Source organism: Xenopus laevis, chromosome 4L, assembly GCF_017654675.1.
Source record: "Xenopus laevis strain J_2021 chromosome 4L, Xenopus_laevis_v10.1, whole genome shotgun sequence".
Taxonomy (NCBI): Eukaryota; Metazoa; Chordata; class Amphibia; order Anura; family Pipidae; genus Xenopus; species Xenopus laevis.
Window position 1 is genome coordinate 66,257,693 of NC_054377.1, and position 20,525 is coordinate 66,278,217.

General features: G+C 37.0%; 1 protein-coding gene across 2 annotated transcripts; it reads left to right on the top strand.

Annotated features, from left to right (window-relative positions):
* Positions 1-215: 215 nt before the first annotated feature.
* mcoln2.L (mucolipin TRP cation channel 2 L homeolog) lies at positions 216-20,276 on the top strand. 2 transcript variants are annotated; one of them, NM_001091658.1, is given in 14 exon segments: positions 216-467; positions 6,087-6,243; positions 6,693-6,866; positions 7,750-7,897; positions 9,847-9,940; positions 10,015-10,111; positions 11,229-11,328; positions 11,779-11,891; positions 14,746-14,895; positions 15,127-15,228; positions 15,305-15,427; positions 16,138-16,344; positions 18,087-18,217; positions 19,439-19,700. In NM_001091658.1, coding segments are annotated over 13 exon segments (1,623 nt in total). In that variant the 5' UTR covers positions 216-467; positions 6,087-6,096; the 3' UTR covers positions 19,476-19,700.
* Positions 20,277-20,525: the final 249 nt, after the last annotated feature.

The window sequence follows — 20,525 nt, forward strand, 5'->3', positions numbered from 1 at the left end:
ATGCCTCATTTAGGCCCACCTCTAGCAATGAAATGGAATGATATGCCACTCCCAAGCTTAGCCTCTTTCCTACACAGGCATAAAAAAATCAATGAACCAGATGAAGTGAAATCTCTAAACCAGCAACATTTCCCCACTCTATCACCTCCATCTTCCTGTTATAAGCTCCTATTTCCTGCTCCAGGCTGGTACTAGCAGAATAGTCATAGTATCCTCACCAAAGTAGTAAGGCTCAGTAACGCCTGCTCTCTACCAAACTCTGCTTGGTCATACTTTATCTGCAATATATATTTTCCTTAGTGGCCAGAGATCTACCTTGTAAATTAACTTAGAGTTTCTAAAAATCCACTGTTTTCTGTAATCTGGTTAATAGATACACATGCGCCTTCCCCACCTCCCTAATCTTCTTGCACAACAAGCCTTATGATGAACATTTCCATGAAGTGCGTTGGCAATGTCCCACTCAGGTATGTCCTTTTTCATGATGTCATTTGCAAATAAATATTTTACCACTGCACTGCTGTATAGTAATATAGATTGATCAAGCTTGGCATTGCCTGCATATAAATTGCAATTTCCAGGAAGTTCTCAATGGCAGAGGATGCTAATTGAATATCCAAATGACTGTTGTGCTGTGGGATTTAATGTGCATCATAAAACCATATTTCTCAGGCTATGGCTACAAACATTCTTATATTTTGTACCTTAATCTAAGCAAATCGTCCTTCTAAATAGGGACACATAAAAAACAATAGCTGTAGGGATGCATTTTAATCAGCACTTCCCTGCAGTGTGCACTTGATTATTAGTGTTCTTGATTAAAAAGAAAATCTGGTCAGCTTTCTGTTGCACATATGAGAACAGTATGTTTGTGGAATATTGGTCATGCTAGAAATCTTTAAAGGGCAGAGACACGTGGAGATTCGGGGAGATTTGGTTGCCTGGCGACAAAAAGCCTCTTCTTTGGGTGACTAATCTCCCCAAACTGCCTTCCTGCCAGCTGGAATCTAAATCGCCAGCGGGATGGCATTGGGAGCGCTTTGTTTTCCCAAGTTGCCTGAAGTTTCCTTGTGAGGCAACCTCGGAAAATGAAGTGCTCAGAGTGCCATCACACCGGCGATTTAGATTCTAGCCGGCGGGAAGGCAGTTCAGGGAGATTAGTTGCCCAAAGTAGAGGTGATTTGTTGCTGGGTGACTAATCTCCCAGAATCTCACGTGTGTTGCTGCCCTATGTGTTTACAAATTGTTTGTAGGTGCCTTCACTGTTGCATTCATCATACAATGAATTTATCCTTTGCTGCCATACTGGCATTGCAATGGAGAGGCTGTACAAACTCTGCATTTTATCTGACAGTAAGACTGTTTTAATTAGTGAGGAAGTTAATCAAACACGTGACCCTCATTTACCAATTCAGGTATGTGATCTATTATCCAGAATGGTTGGACCTGGGGTTTTCTAAATAAAGTTTTTTTTCCATGATTTGGATCCCCATAAATTAACTCTGCTTAAAAAAAAAAACATAGGACCATTTTTGTTACTAATATGGATTCATGGAGCTTAGTTAGGATCAAGTACAAGGTAATTTTATTAGAAAATTTAAATTTTTAGATAAAAGCTAGGCATATATGTCATACGTTCTGTTCTAAACCAACCGATAATTAGCCAGAGCATTACACAACATTCACAGGGCCAGAGTCAACCTATAATCGGGTTTGGCCATCTTGTGATCAGCCAGATCTCTAGTGAAGACTCATGCAGTATTAAATTCTATATTTGAAGCAGTGCAGAAAAGGAAAAGCTCCACAGTGACCGATGATTCTGCGCTCACAGACAAAACAGCATGTCGTTTATAAGAAGTTTACTCATATCTAATCATATGTAGCCTCCCTGTCTCAGATTAGTGAAGCTTTCCCATATAATGAGGTGGGAGAGGGCAAAAATCTCATTCCCCATTTTTCAGTCATGTACAATGCAATTTTAGTTGTTAATTCCAATTAACATTATTTGTAACTGTGTCCTCAAACATCACAGGGATTGCTGATTGTAATAGGTATTGGGACACAGCATAGCTGCATGATAGCGATTGGGACTTGGGACCTGAAATACCTTAAAGGGTGGTTCAAAATGTAGAGCTGCTGAATAAAAAGCTAAATAACTCAATAAAAAATTAAACCAGTTGCAAATTGTCTGAGAATATCACTCTCTACATTATACTAAGTTAAATCAAAGGTGAACAACCCTTTTAAAGGAGATCTAAAGCCTAACTAAAGAAGTAGGTAGAAATGTTGTACATTATGTTTTGGGCTTCTGTACCAGCCCAAGACAACCACAGCCCTGTAGCAGGAAAGATCTGTGTCTCCAAAGATGCCCCAGTAGCTCCCCATCTTCTTTTCTGCTGATTCACTGCACATGCTCTGTGCTGTTGTCACTTACTGAGCTTAGGGACCCACTCACAATATGCAGTACACATAGAATAGAAATGTCACAATATAAGGCTGATTAATAAATAATACAGATAATTACTACACGACAGCACAGAAACCAGTGCAACTAGCAGCAGAATTTAACAATCAGCCCTGTAGCATCAGCTTATATTACAGACCTTTTCTGCTTGATAATTAGTGACGACCCCTAAGCTTAGCTTCTCAACAGCTGCTCAGAGCCCACTGAGCATGTGAGTGTCGCAAACACTTTCCAAGATGGTGACCCCATGTGACAAGTTTGAAGTCCTGGATCATTGCTGCTATTGAGAAGCTGAAACTTTAGGCTGGTGCAATAAGTTTACTATATAAAATATGGCATTTTTAGCCATATTCATTTTTAGGGTTAAGTTCTCCTTTAAAGTGATACTGACAATAAAATCTACTTTTTAAAATATGAATGTACATTAAAAGTTACCTATAGGTCATGTTGATCGTTTTTTTGCTGAGAGGTTTGTTTATTTAAGTTATTGTTAGTTGAAGTTTCTAAACCTGACTGTTTTGCCAACCTGTCCCATCTCAGCCTGTCAGTTAGAGTTTCGACTTGCTGTTGCACAAATATGGCAGCCCCCTCATACAGGAACATGGGGAGTCAGATAGGTAATGAAAAAGCATTGTGTAAATACTTTATGACAAAGTTATAAGCTTTCAAAGGCAATATTATGACAGATATAAAATAGTTTAATTTACGGTGTCAGTATCTCTTTAAGACAAGAGGTCAGTTTAGGTCTTTGGTGTTGCTTTTCTTCCATAATATGGAATGTGTTGTATTGTACTTACAAGATGCAATTCAACGTATTCTCTCTATTCTGCACATTGGAGTTACTGATAGGAATTCCTATAGGAAACTGTCTACAGTCACAGAAAGCAACAATTTGGACACTAGAGGCTGTTTTGAATTGGTGATTATACCATGTTTTAAGTAAAAATCATGTATTTAAATAAAATATGCATACACCGAACACATGCATTTTTTAAATAGTGGCGGTTCCCAAACATTTGTGAGGCTGGCATCCTTGGAGATTTCAAAAGAATACATTTTTTTTGGAGGGGGGCTACAGACTAAAGGCAGGTTAAGCTGAAAATTTAAATTTTGAAAGAAAAGGGACAAGTTATAATTGGGTTTTCTTATTTAATTAACTTTTCATTATCTTAGAGGCTGAGCAGAATTCTGAAGACCCTTTATGCCTTCGGAGGAAGTAATTCTTCAATGAAAATCGCAAAAGCAGATAATTCATTAACGTAGTTAACTTTGCTTTTTGTGAGTGAGAATTTATTTTTTTTAAGACTGCCTACGTCTAGTAAAGCACTTTTCAGTCTGACTCATTGCTCGCTTATCCGGCTATATCTTTTCATTTGACTATTAAATATTACTTAAAGGGTGTCCAGTAACATTTGTAAGATTTAATTTTTTCAGAGGACCTCAATGAATATGGTGAATTCGCTTTGTGGCCCAAAAATAGCCTAGCGTAGAACCAACTTCATTTATTTTAATTACCATGTTCCATTTTAGGAAAAAATTCACATAATCAATCAAGTAGCTGCTGTAGAGAAACACCCTTATAAATGCAACACTTTTCAGAAGAAATGGGGTAAGCATTGGCAGTAAAAGATCTGATGCTTCTTTAGAGATGTGGAAGCTGGATATCCATATTAAAATTTAACCTGTTTCAGGAGGCGCTGACGAATTTTTTTTGCTCCGCTGATTTAGTGCTGATGTGAAGAGGATTATTAAGCCAGACTTTTAACAAGATATCCGGATCACGTGCTAAACCTTGAGCCTATTTATTGCATCTTTTCATTTGTGCAGTATGAGATTGTAAAGCAGTTGGCAAGCACATGCACTCTAGTTACAGCGCATTACAGCCTGCTCTTCTCCAGGAATTATAAAATAGTTTGGCAGCTATAAAGAGGCACAAAACGGTAAAACTATATGATCTACTTCTATTTCTGCTTGCTATGTCTGTGCTAGCAAATCATCTGAGAATTGCTGTTTAGTTTTACAAAAGTTAACACACTAATCTCAAATCTATGCGAACGCTGTGTTTATAGTCCTATCATTCTATGAGTAATGTGCAGATAACATTTACTGGCACAGAGATTCTTCCTATATGCACTTGTTAGCTATGTTTATTATGGATGAATGATATTTAAAATGAAACACATTGCTGCAGTTCTTTGATTACATTTAAATATAAAAAAAAAGATGTGGTGCGCATGACAGAGCATTCAAATTCTATTCAGGATGTGTTTGTCTATATAAATTCACACAATATTACTAAACAAAGGCTGCAGTTTGTAACATGTATTGTTCTTATACCTCCTAATGGTCATGAGGTACACAGGACAGTCCTGAATCATGAACCCCAAAAGGGACAGGACTCACCAGAAAGTGGGTGTGCTTCTGGAGGGATTGGTTCATATCACAGCATAATTGGCAAACCTGAAATGTCCCAACATTTTAGTTTCAGATGTTGGGATGTCCATGTAACATGCTCAAATCTGGTGAGTGTCGGACTGGAACGCCAGGGGCCCACCCAACTTAGACTAGGGGCCCAGCGCCGGATTTCAATGTGCGGCGCCCCTAGGCCGCGCGGTCCGACCAGGCGGCCGCGCGGTCCTAGCGCCCACCTCACCTCCCCAGCGCGCCGGCGTTTTTTCGCCGGCGCAGCTGCTGTAATTGAATGGGGACGCACGCGTCCCCATAGTGCGGCTGGGCGGCATGCCGCCCCTATTTTTTTGCCGCCCTAGGCCCGGACCTATGCGGCCTTGCCGCAAATCCGGGCCTGTAGGGGCCCACCAAAAGACTATAGATCAGGGGCCCACTCTCAGTACTATTATTCTTCCTCTCCTCACTCAACCTCTATTCTCCTAGTCTTCTTATGCTATAATCTATTATTCAATCTATTAAGTCTCTTTGTTCTCATAGAAATAGGTAATGGCCATGAAATATGCCAAATGTTTTGAAGCAGGAGGGCCCACTGACACCTGGGCCCACTGGGTTTTCCTGGTATCACTGTGGGCCTGTCCAACACTGAAGCTGGTCCAAGAGCTACTTGCGAGCAAGGTAGTTACCCTCCTGCCACAGCCGCTTGCTTGCCAGTTCCTCCTTCCTCTCATTACCTCATTACCCTTTCAGAAGGTAGCAAACCAGAAAGAGAGAAAATATTGAACATTGTTCGTTTTTTTTTAATTGCGTCCCCAGCTGCTCCCTAGGCAGTTGCCTCTTCTGTCTACCCCTACTTCTGGTCCTGTATATCATTGAATTTTTATACTTTATTCGTGTCACACAATTCCCTAATTTTTTACACATCACAGGTTGGGGCTACAAATGAGCGAACAACTGATACGTACCTTTTTTTTCCAGTAAAATCTGTCTTTTTTGGTCACTAGTGAAGAATATATATGCTCCTAATTAGTTTGTGTTCTCTCTGTGGGTTTCCTCTGAGTACTCTGGTTTTCTCCTGAACTCTTAAAACATACAGACCGCTAAACTGGCATTAGATCAAATTGACTATAATGTGTATGAATGTGACAAGGACTTAAGATGCAATATACATAAAGAATAATAATAAATGTGTCTGGCATTGTGTATTTTTGTATAGGAGAAGCTCCATGGCTCAGCTAGAGAAGGAAGAGCACATCCTTAAAGAAGACCTGAAGTTTTACTTTATGAACCCATGTGACAAGTACAGAGCGAGGCACCAAATACCATGGAAACTGCTTTTGCAAGTGCTGAAGATAGTAATGGTGACTACACAGGTAAATAAAAACAGTTTTATAAATTGTACATGTACCAGCAACCTGGTTAACTGCATCCACATACATACACTTATTTCTTGGGATAGTAGAAATCCATCATATAGAAGACTTCCTGTAACATTGTGAAATTCAGATTAGACGGTCATGTAATATATTAAATGTGGTTTTCAGATTCTTCACTATGTAGGAGTACCAGCTTTTTTTTAAGAACAGGATGCCAATGCAGAAGAAATATAGACAGATATTAATTATCACCTAGTTGGGCTTTGCAGAGAGTCTGTTTTACTGATTTGGAGTGATCATGGTTGACGCCACTCACATGCAAAACCAGTGCTCATGACAATCTGGGTTAGTCTCTGAAAATTGTTTTCTTTCGACTGCTTTATGACACCAAAACTGTAAATATTGTATATTTGGTTTTTTGTTTTTTTTTTTTTGGATTTTTCCAGCTTGTCCTGTTTGGGTTGAGCAACCAACTAGTTGTTTCTTATAAAGAAGAAAGTACAATGGCTTTCAAACACCTGTTTCTTAAAGGATATACTGGCAGAGATGAGAATGACGGCACCCATACTGTGTATACACAGAAAGATGTCTATGACAGCATATTTTTTGCTATTGAACAGGTAACACAATTTTTATCAGAATACTCTATCTTATCTTTAGAATTCTTAAGAATTATAAGAAGAATTTATCCTGTTTTGGGAATTCTTAAGAATTATAAGAAGAATTTATCCTGTTTTGGGAATTCTTATCCCAATAAATTCAGCATTTGTACAAGCTGTTTTTTTCCAGGACAAACCAAGTACAAAAGAAGACTTTTAAATCATTATCTGTCTCTATAGCAGTGCTGTGCCAGTGAGCAACCCGCCAGCCACTTCGGCCCCCGTTGCAGCAGTAGGCAACCAAGTACGCGCGTGCGCAACCGAGGACGCGCGTGCGTAACCGTGCGCAACCGAGGACGCGCGTGCGTAACCGGGGACGCGCGTGCGTAATCGTGCGCAACCAAGGACGCGCGTGCGTAATCGTGCGCAACCGAGGCTGCACGTGCGCAGCCGAGTCGTGCGCAAAGCACTTTGACTTCAGAAAGCGCACCCACTTTTTACTGAGGTAACACTTGCCGACTAAGGGTAGGCTGCATGCGAGGTACGTGCCAGACGCAACAAAACAAGGATGGTATTTGGTAGGTTGGTGGGCAAGATACACCAGAGATGTAAAAATAGAAAATTATGGATGTGGGTGGTATAATGGAAATGGCCCTAATTCCAGTATGATTTATTTATGTAGCACGCAGTTGATTTTGCTGCAAAATTTTAATTGATTGAACACAATATCCATTGCAAAGGTTAAGTTCCTATTTGCTCTGAAAATGGTCACAGCCAACAGTAATGCATATTAGTGTGTAACACGGTCCAATTTTGATGTTCCTTTTATGTCTAATTGTTGCTATTCTTTGTGCACATACTGCAACCCTTTGATTCTGATTCTGCATTCATTTTCTCTGGATAGTATCGCCGCCTAAAGGAAATATCACTGGGGACAGTTGGCTACGAGCGGGGTGAAAGAAGAGGCCTGAAAGTTTGTAAGCAACATTACCATCAAGATTTAATCCATCCATCCAATGACACTTTTTACATAGATCCTAATGTTGAAACAGGTAACTTTTGACACTGTGACTGTGTTGTTAAGTCTTTGAGCACCAAGAAGCTGGATAATGTTAAAACCCTAATGTGAGGTCATTCTTTCAAATTATTTTAATTTTTTTAAATGTTTTCACAAAAGCATACCACAAAAAGCCCCAAAGATATAGTGCCCAGAACCAAATAAATTTGTTATTGAAGATGTATACAGTGGCATGTCAGAGAACTCTTGCTTAATACAAGAGAAACTTTTCTAAACCGTTAAAGGGGACCTGTCACCCGCTAAAATGTTTCCAAATCTTATTTTATGGCGTTAGTCAAGCAAAATGAACTTTAATAATTACACTTCATAAATTATTTCAATCTTGTTTTCTTTGGTATGGGAATTCATAACGATGACAAGGAGGCAGGAGCCATTTTGTGGACACTGTTATTAAGACAAGCCTTGCATCATCTCAGAATCTTGTTTGTGCACCAGAATGCGTGACCTGATGTCTATCCCCATGCCCTGGCTACACAATTAAATGGTGAAGAGAGTGGAGGGAATGTGGGGAGTGCAGTGACATCTAGGAAGTGCTGAATGGAAAGAGAATGTAATTCATTTAAAGATCTCAGCTGTCAATCAAATATTGCCTGCCCCTCCTCTGCATAGAGGTGCGGCAGGCAATATTTGATTGACAGCTGAGATCTTTAAATGAGTTTACAACAACTATGAATGCTTTAATAAAAAAAAATTGCATTTCATGTTTAATTCTAAAAGGACTTTTATTATATGGCTTTTTATGTCTGGGTGACAGGTCCCCTTTAAAGCAATAGCAATTAATAAGTGGAGACAGAATTGCCTGAATTGTAATAGGTTTGCCATTTAAAAAGGTAAGCATTACAATATATACACTTTATATTTACTTCCATGATTGTGTTCTGATTACACATATTGTAGTCACAAAACTATTTGTATACTGCCTGATTAGACCCTTTCCATGGAAACAGACCATTTAGAATGTTTGCCTTAATCTTGGCCTATTGACTCATGTTATAAGTACTCAAACAGTAATGGTGGTGTACTGATGACAATGGCTACTACTGAATTAAATTTAGTTCAGATGTTATCCTTTACCTTTTTTTTTAGCTTTGTTTTACTGCCTATGCTTAAAGGCTACAATGAAGTAAACATCTGGATTTTAGAGAGGGTTCCTGAACACCGAGAAGGAATAGTCTGTTATAGTGGATGCAAAAATCTGCCAACAATGAGACAGGACTGCTTTTTTCCATCACAGGAGACAGTCACATAAATATTTGGAAATAATCATTTGTTGAAGGTTTTAATCATTATTTTCCAGCACTTCACCATTTTCTAGCACAAATATTATATTTTTATAATGACAGTTCTATTAATTCTTCTTGATTCTGACACCCTTCTTATAAGCAGCAATAACAAAATAGAAATGTTTCTGATATCTGTGGTCAAGTGTTTATAACATACTTTATATTGTATAAAAGGATGTGGTAGGATCTATTATTCAGAATGCATGGGACTTGGGGTTTTCCAAATAAGAGGTCTTTCCATTTGGATCTCCATACCTTTTAGTCTGCTAAAAAAAAGAGTTAAACATTAAATAAATCCACTGGTATTGTTGTGCCTTCAATAAGAATCTTAGTTGGGATCGGGTACTGTTTTATTATTACAGAGAAAAAGGAAATCATTTTTAAAATATTGAATTATTTGATTAAATTGGAGATGTCTTTCCTATAATTTTAGCTATCTGGATAATGGATCCCATACCTGTAGTGCAAAAGAAGCAGGGATGCTCAGTGAGACAAATATGTTAAGAATTTGCCACAATGATCAGTTTTGCACAGAACTAGCAGAAGGCAGAATTATAGATCAATGTATACATATAGGATATTGGTCTAGACATGTTTTTATTTGCCATCTTACTTACCACTTATTCTTATTTCTTCCTAGAATGCTTACATATACAACATGAGGTGCTTGCTTCTCAGCAACCCCACAACATGTCTGCAATAAATTCGACTTTCTTTCATCTGGAATTGTACAGGTAATGCCTTCTCTCCCACTTTTCTATTCACTCGGTTCTATAGGGTTTGGCATAACAATGATGCTTTATTTTAGGCTCATTAAAGTGGAAATCTCCTTTAAATTGAAAGGAATTGATTTGCAGACTATGAGAGTGCGTGAGTTGCCAGACTGCTATGTATTTCACAATAGGGTAAGTGTTATGCTAGCTTACTTTATTAATTTCCCTATACTGGGCAATGTTATTGCTGGGGCTCTAAAAAATTTCTCCATAAGGATTTTTCAAAGCTTTTGTTGGGGCCCTATGGCATGGTGCTTCAATGTCGAATAAGTGGCAACATGAACAGTGTTTAAAAAACTGTCCTGCTTATTCATTTAATTAAAAAAATAAACAAAAATGGAGAACTTGCTGTTGAACTAATTTAGTTAGACAAAATAATTTACTCTCTTAGTGAAATGGCTCCCCAAGTCAAAGGGGGATGGAGATTGAATAAAAATTACAGTTTCTATGTACAATGTGTAATAGAAGTTCAGCACAAAGTTTCATCACCGCCCTTACTTATCAGACTACTTATTTAGAAATAGTGCCTCTTCCGCACACTCAAGTAATTACATGAAATCGTATCTGTTTTAGATACTAATATATATCTGCTACAGCAAAAATCTGTCTTATTATACAAGCCACAAACCACCGAAAGACATATATGAAAAAAACTTGAAGGGAGCAATATTCTCTGTACTTTATGCTGATATAGTCTCATGTACACCTAGGGGCAGATTTACTAAGCTTGAGTGAATTTTCGAAGTTAAAAAAGTTCGAATTTCGATCAAACGATTTCTATTCAATAGTTCGAGCGCTAAATTCGGTGAAAAATCCTTCGACTTCGATAGCCGAAGGATTTCAATTCGAGAGTCGAATTTCAAAGTTTTTTTAACTTCGAAATTCGACCCTTAGTAAATCTGCTCCTTATAGTTTCATTCACACCTTGTGACAAATCAGACTGACTAGATATATGGTTAATTAAAAAACAGACAGAATAAGAGGTCATTTTACTGCAATTCATAAAACAGATTTTTTTTTTGTTCCATATTTAAAAAAAAATATATATATATATATATATATATATATATAATTTTTTTTTTTTTTTTTTTTTAAATATGGAACAAAAAAAAATCTGTTTTATGAATTGCAGTAAAATGAAAATAAAGAAGATGCTGCCCTGCTACATTGCAGTGGTGAGTTATGGCCTAACCAACACATCCATTTATTGGTTATTACTGACTAATTATAAATGGGTTTTTTTTTTCAGATTATCTTTAATAACCAGGCACACAGTGGCAAAATCAAATTATTTTTTGAAAGCGAGGCTTCTGTTCAAGACTGCAAAGATTGGCATATCTCTGGATGCAGTGAGTTCCTTCATAATTTCTGTGCAAAATAGTTATATTTTTATTCAGAATAATAGAGGTCACCTTAGACATTTAACAATTTAAGGCTATTGGCACACACCAAAATCATGACCAGTGAATATGCCAAAAACTACACTGTGCCTTTATCTCTATTATCATACTCTTTTATGGCTAACACTGTACCAGCCTTCACCTATATGATTTAAGATGAGCAGTATTCAGTATCTGGTACAACTTCTGGCTAATGTTTTAAACATCTAATGTTCTAAAGCACCAAAACTAAACTTTATGTAATAACAAGAACTGAAAATGGGTATTTCTGTTTTCTGTACTCAATGAGCCACTTAATGCGGCCAGACCTAGCATAATGGATTAATTTTTTAAAACAAAATTGTAATTCCTGAAAATACTGCATAACTTTACTTTTCCCTCTTTTCTTTACATCGATAGCTCAAAAGAACACCCATTATATTTTGCTTTTTGATGGATTCGTTATTTTGACATGCCTGGCTTCTCTTATCCTTTGTACAAGGTCAATTGTTCTTGCCATCAAGCTGCAAAAAGTAAGTAATGTGTATGGTTTCAAGAACTAACACCTTGCTTGCCTTCCGTGTGTTTTTTCTTCATTATCTGCTTGAATGTATACTGAACAGTGTTCACATGAGTCGGGGTGTAACCGTACATACTGCTTTTGAAGTGCACACAAGTAGTTGTGATTAATGAGCCATTTCAGCATATGTAGGCAAATGTATCATCATTCCCAAAATTTAGAGTGGTAAGGGCCTAAAATGTTTTTAGTTAGACCAACTAACCAAAAGATGTTAAGTCCCTAAAAGTATGTTTTTCATACATTCAACATTCAGTGACTTAAAACAAACAAGTTGTTTTCAGATAGATCACCAGAAATAAGAACTTTTTTTCAATTACTTTCTATTCTCTATGTGTCACTGTTTTTCTAAAGTATAAAATGTCATTTTTCATTTCCAAAAGCAGCTGTGGAAGGTGGGGTCGCCGACCCTTTATTCTAAACTGATACATTTAGTTGATACATTTCTTGTTTTTGTCCCTCGAGCAGAATCTCGGGGTTTCATTACAGGCAGCTGTTAGAATTGATACAATAGTTGCGAATAATGCTGCTGAAAAATGTATCAACTAAATGTTGCAAAAGTGTAACAGTTTAGAATCTGCTCCTGAATTACTGAGCTGCCAGACTCAAACACCAGAGACGGTAACATTCAACTTTAAACTTACATTTTGGAAAAACAGTAAAAAATAAATAATGTAAAATAATTGAAGAAAGTATATTTCTGGGGAACAATCTGAAAACAAATGAACTGAAAAAAAGTGTTTGGAAGGTGAACAACCCCTTTAAAGTTGCCATTTGCATCCACTTTTGGTTATCCACAATGCAGAATGGCACGTCTAGAATATCAATGATGAGAGGCCAGTTAGTGAGCAAACCAGCAGGGTATTGGGGGACAGAAGAATGCAAAAATCCTGATGTGGTCTGTAAACATAAACAGATAGTGGGAGAGTGTTACCAAGAAAATATATGTCTTAAGTATGAATGCGGACAAGGAGGCAATATTATTAGGAGCTGATTTAAGATGGGTTTTTTTTTACTGTGCTAGCCACAGCATGTTAAAACATACGTACATGTTATTGTTAACTATTGAAAAAACAGCCACAAAACAGTCTGTTAACTAATACTCCCCATTCTAGTTGTGCAAGATATTGTGGTTTTGCAATCCATGTAATCAGCAGTATGATTCATACAGCATCACGATGCAAGGAAGATTGTCACATATATAAATATATGCTTGTTTGTCTTCAGAATTACAAAGGCATCTTGTATAATATTCTTGGGCAAACAAGTATAATAAAAGTCAGGTCCTTAGCCGTTAAACGTGTTGAGGAAGTTTACCCATCTCTTTCAACAACAGTGCACATTGCTGAATTGCCTTAAGAATCCACTTCAATACCAAAAAAATCCAACCCCAAACTTGCACTCCAACTGAGTGCAAGTACAAACCCATGGCTGACAGGTCTGGTCAAGTCTATGCCTTGGCCACAAAATACATGTACTGTACCATGACCAAATGTTGCCCACCCTTGTGTGCTTAAGCCATGTGTATTAAAGTGTGTGGACGGGATTATGTCACTTGTACCATGGCAACTCCCAGTACCTTGTGTGCTCCTCTGGGCAGAATGGATTCCAGTCACAGAGATTTCTTTGCAGCAGATGAACTTGTTTATTAACATTGAGCAACAACATACTAAGTGCAGCCAGTAGTCACTTCTTTTGAGGTAAGTTCGAATGCAATAGTGACAGATCCTTCCCAGAGGTAAAGTAGACAGAGTATAAGTTACAAGCAAAATTCACTCTGGAGAGCCAAATTAAATTCAGTGTACTTTATTCAGACACAACATGTTTCGGACAGACATGTCCTTCATCAAGGACATGTCTGTCCGAAACATGTTGTGTCTGAATAAAGTACACTGAATTTAATTTGGCTCCCCAGAGTGAATTTTGCTTATACCTTGGATGTTGTGTGGCTGGGACGGTGCCACTGACTCTGTTTGATAGAGCCCTGATGCCTTTGGAGTGAGGGACCACCCGACAAACAATTGAAGTATTAGAGTATAAGTTACCACACTCCTGAGGCAACTTCTCCCTGAGGGTAGAGCACCGTGCTTTGGGATCATCAGCCTGGGGTTTTGTATCTTGGCACACTAACTGGTCCTCAACTCACCCATTGAAATCCCTGCACTAAAAAATCTAAAAAAAAAATAACAGATGAAAGAAAATCAAAATTGTCTTAAGTAAAAATGAGCTTCAATCACAATTCAAGCATCCCTGCAGCACATGTGGAAAGAGAAGGATTGGCCATGAACGTGGGATTTCAAAATTGCAGCCTTCCATATGTATTTATGCATGTGAAAAATGAAAGGAAGAATTAAGGAGTATTGAGTATGTCACAGAATTGACAATATTCAAAATGTGTATAAAGAGATGGAATGTAGTAGGCAACAAAGTTTGATATTCTGTATAGAAAGTATGTGCACACAGAAAACCTTTACACTGCAGAGCTATAGTTTCACTTCAGTGGCACACAGGCTGTGCAAGTTCAAAAATACAGCATATATACAAGATATATTCCTTAGCCCTGTTCTCTGGATTTCACATCCCCTTTATTCTTGGCAATCTATCTAATATATTGGTGTATAATGCATGTGTGAGCTGGGCTCTATGCACAGTCCCTATAAGTAAACAAGAGCACAGGTTTTATGCCATATTAAATAAGAAGCTGGGGGCTTGCCAAAGACTCCTGTTAACCACTAAATGATTGGCGATACATTTGAAGGAACAAATTACCTGTTTCTTGCTGCATATTCATTACTGTTTTTGCATTGCAGAGATTTGTGAACTACTTCTTTGAAAGATACAAACGTTACATTTGTTCTTCTGACAAGTTAGAGTTCATAAATGGTTGGTATGTTATGGTGATCATAAGTGACTTGATGACAATTGTTGGCTCAATAATGAAAATGGAAATTAAAGCCAAGGTAAGAACTCAGGAAGCTATTAAATAGCCTTGTTAAACTTGTAACAAAAAGAAAAAACAATTTAAAGACCGTTTTTCTTTCAATTTAAATAACATCACTGAAGTTCAGAGGTAATAAACTTAGAGAAAACGTTCTAATATCTGTTTTAAAAAAGGTTATCGACCATACCAATTATTTTGCTTTGATTAAATATTTACCCTTGTTTGCTCTTTGTCTTTCTTTTGTTTCTAGAATATGACTAGCTATGATGTTTGCAGCCTTTTACTTGGAACATCTACCTTACTAGTTTGGGTTGGGGTCATCCGATACTTGGGATACTTTCAAAAATATAATGTAAGTAATATTTAACAGTATCTGCTTTTTAGGATACCTTTTCAATTTTGTTGCTAATCTATCTTTTCTTCTATAGGTTTTGATATTAACTATGCAAGCTTCATTACCCAAAGTTTTAAGGTTCTGCTGCTGTGCTGGAATGATTTACTTTGGGTACATTTTCTGTGGCTGGATTGTATTAGGACCTTACCATGAAAAGGTATGTCTGATACTGATATTTTCTGGTTGAAAAACATACATTAATGATATCCAAAATCATATATTTTTATACACATATAAATGTTATTTGTCAAGTTAGTCAATACATATGCTAACAAATCACAGATTTCATGAATTGGGGTCATGAAATATGGTCACTATTGAGTTTTAATTAGATACATTTTGTATTAAGCAAATTCTTGACTGAGAAGGACCTAGCAAGAAAATTCAGGGTTTTTCAACTATTATGAGGTGACATGATTACACTTTACAAGTACATTAGAGAACATTATAGACAAATAGCAGGGGACCTTTTTACCCATAAAGAGGATCACCACACCAGAGGCCACCCTTTTAGACTAGAAGAAAAGAACTTTCATTTGAAGCAATGTAGATGGGTCTGTGATAGCTGATTCAGTTAATGCCTTTAAGAATGGCTTGGATGATTTCTTGGACAAGCATAATATCAAAGGCTATTGTGATACTAAACTCTATAGTTCGGATAGATATGGGTATATATAATGTATGTGAAAGTATGGAGGGGTGTGTGTATGGAGGCTGGGTTTTAATTTGGGGGGCATTCATAGCTGTTGTAAAGCTCATTTAAAAATTTCAGCTGTCAATCGAATATTGTCTGCCCCTCCTCAATATACTTTAGTTTTAGGTTACAACGTAGCTTCAAGCTCCATAATGTTCTCTTTGTTTTTGCAGTTTGAAGACCTTAACACAGTTGCTGAATGCCTTTTTTCCTTAGTCAACGGTGATGACATGTTTGCAACATTCGCAGAGATTCGGCGGAAAAGTACCCTTGTGTGGTTGTTCAGCAGAGTGTACTTATATTCCTTCATTAGTCTGTTTATCTACATGGTTCTAAGTCTATTCATTGTGCTTATAACAGACTCCTATGAAACAATTAAGGTTAGTTATTGGCTGTGTCTCATAAACCTAACTAGCTTTTTAAAAGTATCCAAAGCAATTGATTGCAGAAAACTCAAGTAAGTTAAAGAACTCATGAATATTGGCAAGCACTCTGCAGTCCACTCATTGGGTAAAAACATCAAGTTTATTTCCGTAGATTAAAAACATCTCAATCCTGAAGCGTTTCATATCACAGATACGTAGTCATAGGTATAACATACATTGTAACAAACGGCTATTTGAATTCGTAACCCGGAAATCAGTCGATTAAAGAGACTAGGGGATGTAAATGGATGTTTTGGGTTTTGTTCTTAATTCCAATTAGTTTAATGAAGTTATTTCCGGGTTGTGAATTCAAATAGCTGTTTGTTACAATGTATGTTATACTTATGACTACGTATCTGTGATATGAGATTGAGATGTTTTTAATCTACTGAAATAAACTTTTGATTGCACACCACCTACGGGTTCGGGGCGGATGCACCTGGGCCACTCGTCTGCTTTGGTGAGTGTGGCCTTTTCTAAACTTTCACAAATTGTATTAAGAGTTTGCAAACCCAGGAGCGTGAGACGTGGGGTATATACACCCAGGTCATTGGCTAGAAAGGGTGAACACGTTAGCTGGAAGAAGGCTATTAGTTGATTCTAAAAAATAATACATAGAATAATTATTAAATAAAGTGGGATTGTGTTACCCCCCAAAATATTTCTAAAAATGCTAAATGCCTTGTAAGAATCAGAGGTTGAGTTTGAGCTTATTTTTACAGTTGAATGAAGTATTTATATAGTAAGTTAAAGAACTCACTCTAAATTTCTGCAATCTTTTGCCCAAACAGAGATGGATGAAGATGAAAATATCTGCCCCAATGTGTTTATTTTACATGAAAACCAAAAGAACGGTAGAACCCCCTCATTTTACATCGACAAAAATCATCTAAATTCTGAGAGAATGTAAAATCAGGAAAATGTCTTGATGCAACTGAAACTTCAAATATAAGCATGAGTGTTTTTATTTGAACTAACTATAATATATTACTAAAAAGGTTTAAACAGTATAGCATTAATGTTACTCTATGGGACAGCATGGCCATTTTGAGAGTCAGATGCACAACCTAATGCAGTATGTATTTTTATAGGAGTTTCATGTTACTATAACGCATGCTATAACGCATTTATTAATTAAGTGCTCAAATATCTCATATCGCATTGTGCAAACCAACTGTAGTTCACTAATCACGGAAGATCCCAGCATAAGATATGCATGTGGCTAGTATATTAACAATTTAATTTCACTAAAAATAAGTGCTAACCACCAGTTGGTATGCATAAAAAGCTATTATACATGTCCCAGGTCTTTTGACCTGTGCTCAAGCAATAGGCAAATGGTAACTTAGTAAAGGGCACCATATGTCCCATGTCATACTTGAAACGCAAACAGCTATGTTTCCTGTGCAACATACAGGGCTGGGTACAAAATACAGTGTGATATTGGACCATACTGTCCCCTTATTTAATGTCTTACAACTTCATTGGCTGATATCATCAAACCCCCTTGCATGACTAACAACAAATTTGAACATCTCGGAGCCTCAGATCTTTGCTTTTGTTTTCACAATGGAATACTTTTATGACATTTCCGGTTTTAAGTTAAATACAGAAACTTCCTAATTGTCTCACTGTACCATAACCTCTATATAAATATATATAAATGTGTTGCTAACCGTGAATATATAATTTATTAGAAATACCAGCAAAATGGTTTCCCATCAACAGACCTCCACGAATTCCTGCGGGGAAATGATACAATAGCTTGTGCACAGAACAGTGGACAAAAGGCAGAAAATTCTGTGACCCTTATCTGCTGCTGTAGAAGGTATAGTAAGAATTGACTTAACTGAGCTTAAAAAAGAAAATACTTCATGTGTATGTTTATATATAAAGCATACTTCACATCTGTAATGCAACAAAAGTTCAATGTCAGGGTATTCACATTATTATCAAAGCATTTCAAAGTGTTAAGCATTTCTTGCTCTTGTAAGTCATTCTTTTGTTGGATCTACTGGTTTGAATAATTTGCAAAGCAATGATAATTGGGGCTGAGTTATGCATCAGACATTAGCATCTTTAGAATGTCTTTCTTCCCTTGAGACAGATGACAAAGAAAGTGTGTGATTTTGATGCACATGACCAGAATATGTGGAAGTTGAGAGGAGAGTAGGTCTTCAACTTTATCAGTCATTGACTTCAAAAGCATGCAGCAAAGGTTCTCATTACTGACTTGAGATCTGATGGGCTCCTAAAATTGACCAAGGTGATGGCAGGGACGTCTCTGTAAAACTACCAATATCCCTCTATGCATATTGGGCTTTATTCAGAAGCATGTATATTACTTGTGCCTATAAAAACAATAAGATAAAGAAAGGGGAATAAAAATGGTGCATTTGTTCATGTATTAAAGGAGAACTAAACCCTTATGGCTAAAAATTCTGTATTATAAATTACTGTACCAAGAGCACATGTATCAGGTTAGCAGTTCTAATCACTGGGGTGCCTAACATTTGGCACCCCCAGTGACTTTATCTCTAGTTCTCCTTTAACTATCGATAATGGGTAATAGGCAAAAAATAAGTACAGCACAAGCCCTATTCATTAAACTTGCATTTAATATGGAGGTATATGCTGTTACACAACTGACTTTTTTTTGTGACTTTCACCAGACGGGAAAGCAGGAGTTAACTGACCTCATTCTTCACTATGAGAGCTATACTAAGGGGTATATTTATCATGCTTTGTAGAGAGTGGAGTAAAACATAACAAATGATGTTGCTCATAGCAACCAATCAGATCTTTGATTTTGTTTTCTAACTGTAGAAATTTAATTGTTGATTGTTTTTTTCTGGGCAACATCACCGGTAATGCTTCACTCCACTTTTTACACAGCATGATAAATATGATAGTGATACCCCTTATAGCAGCACATTTTATATGTATGTAGTCTGGCAACAAATGAGGAGTACCTGCAAGTCCCTGATCCAGGTTATCCTATAGAAAGAGAATTGATAACTAAAACTGATTATTTATTTTTACTTTGCAGACCAGCTGGAGAAGATGACTTCATACTAATTAACTGAGATGTGGCAGTTCCTGAGACATAGGCATTTTGTACTATATGCTTTAACTAGGTCACAGTTGGCAAAGTATATATAATATATTTATTGCATTGTATAAAATATTTTGTCACAGGGTGGGGCTTTGTACCAGGTGCTTAGAGCAAATTCTTTACATTATAAAGACCTTTTTAATGTTATGTTAAAGATTTGGCACCTTGGGAACACTGTTGATTCCTCCTTTTTAAAGAAAAAAAAAATTCTTTCCATTCTAACCAGAAAATCTCCTTCTTGGACCATATTCCCTATGACAATGTTTAATGATTCTTTTAAAATCCTTAATGCATCTGTCCAAAAATCCCTTTTAATGGGGCCGGCCAAACTGTTTACTGCATGATAAATCAGTTTCCCCTATAAGCAGCCTCTAGAGCAGTGATCCCCAACCAGTAGCTCAGGAGCGACATGTTGCTCTCCCATTCATTGGATGTTGCTCCCGGTGACCTCAAAGCAGGTGTTTCATTTTTAAATTCCTGGCTTGAAGGCAAACTTTACTTGCATAAAAACCATGTGTACTGCCAAACAGAGCTTCCTGTAGGCTGCCAGTCCTCACAGACCAGTAGCCAATCATAGCTCTTATTTGGCACCCCCAGAAACTCTTTGCATGTTTATGTTGCTCTCTAGGTAAAAAAGGTTGGGGACCCCTGCTCTAGAGATTCAATTTACAGTATAATGCAGCACATGTGTCTCCTAAGAAATGTCAGTCTTTTATAAAAAGGTCTTTGCAACTGTATTTCACAAATAAAATTAAAGGCACTTTATTATGAAGTCTCTGTTTTTCTTTGTAAAGTTATAAAGCATTGTGATTGTTTGATAATGTGCAGATGTGTGTGATATCTGACATGCCAAACATGTCATTTTGTACAAAATGAGAGCTGGAGAGTGAGGAATTTTATCTCAATATAAATCTTGAATTTATGAAACAAAGAGGAGATTCACATTCAGATCTGTAAATTTTATTTCAAATTTATAACTTCTTATTTTTTTTCCTGAGCACATAATAGTTTTTTTTTTTAA

Bases quoted from the DNA above. Each gene is read 5' to 3' on its own strand.
- mcoln2.L (XM_041589249.1), top strand. From the start codon at position 6,097: ATGGCTCAGCTAGAGAAGGAAGAGCACATCCTTAAAGAAGACCTGAAG. The intron at 10,112-11,228 runs GTAAGTGTTATG...TTTTTTTTTCAG, and splicing joins GCTATGTATTTCACAATAGG to ATTATCTTTAATAACCAGGC. The intron at 14,896-15,126 runs GTAAGAACTCAG...TTTTGTTTCTAG, and splicing joins AAATGGAAATTAAAGCCAAG to AATATGACTAGCTATGATGT.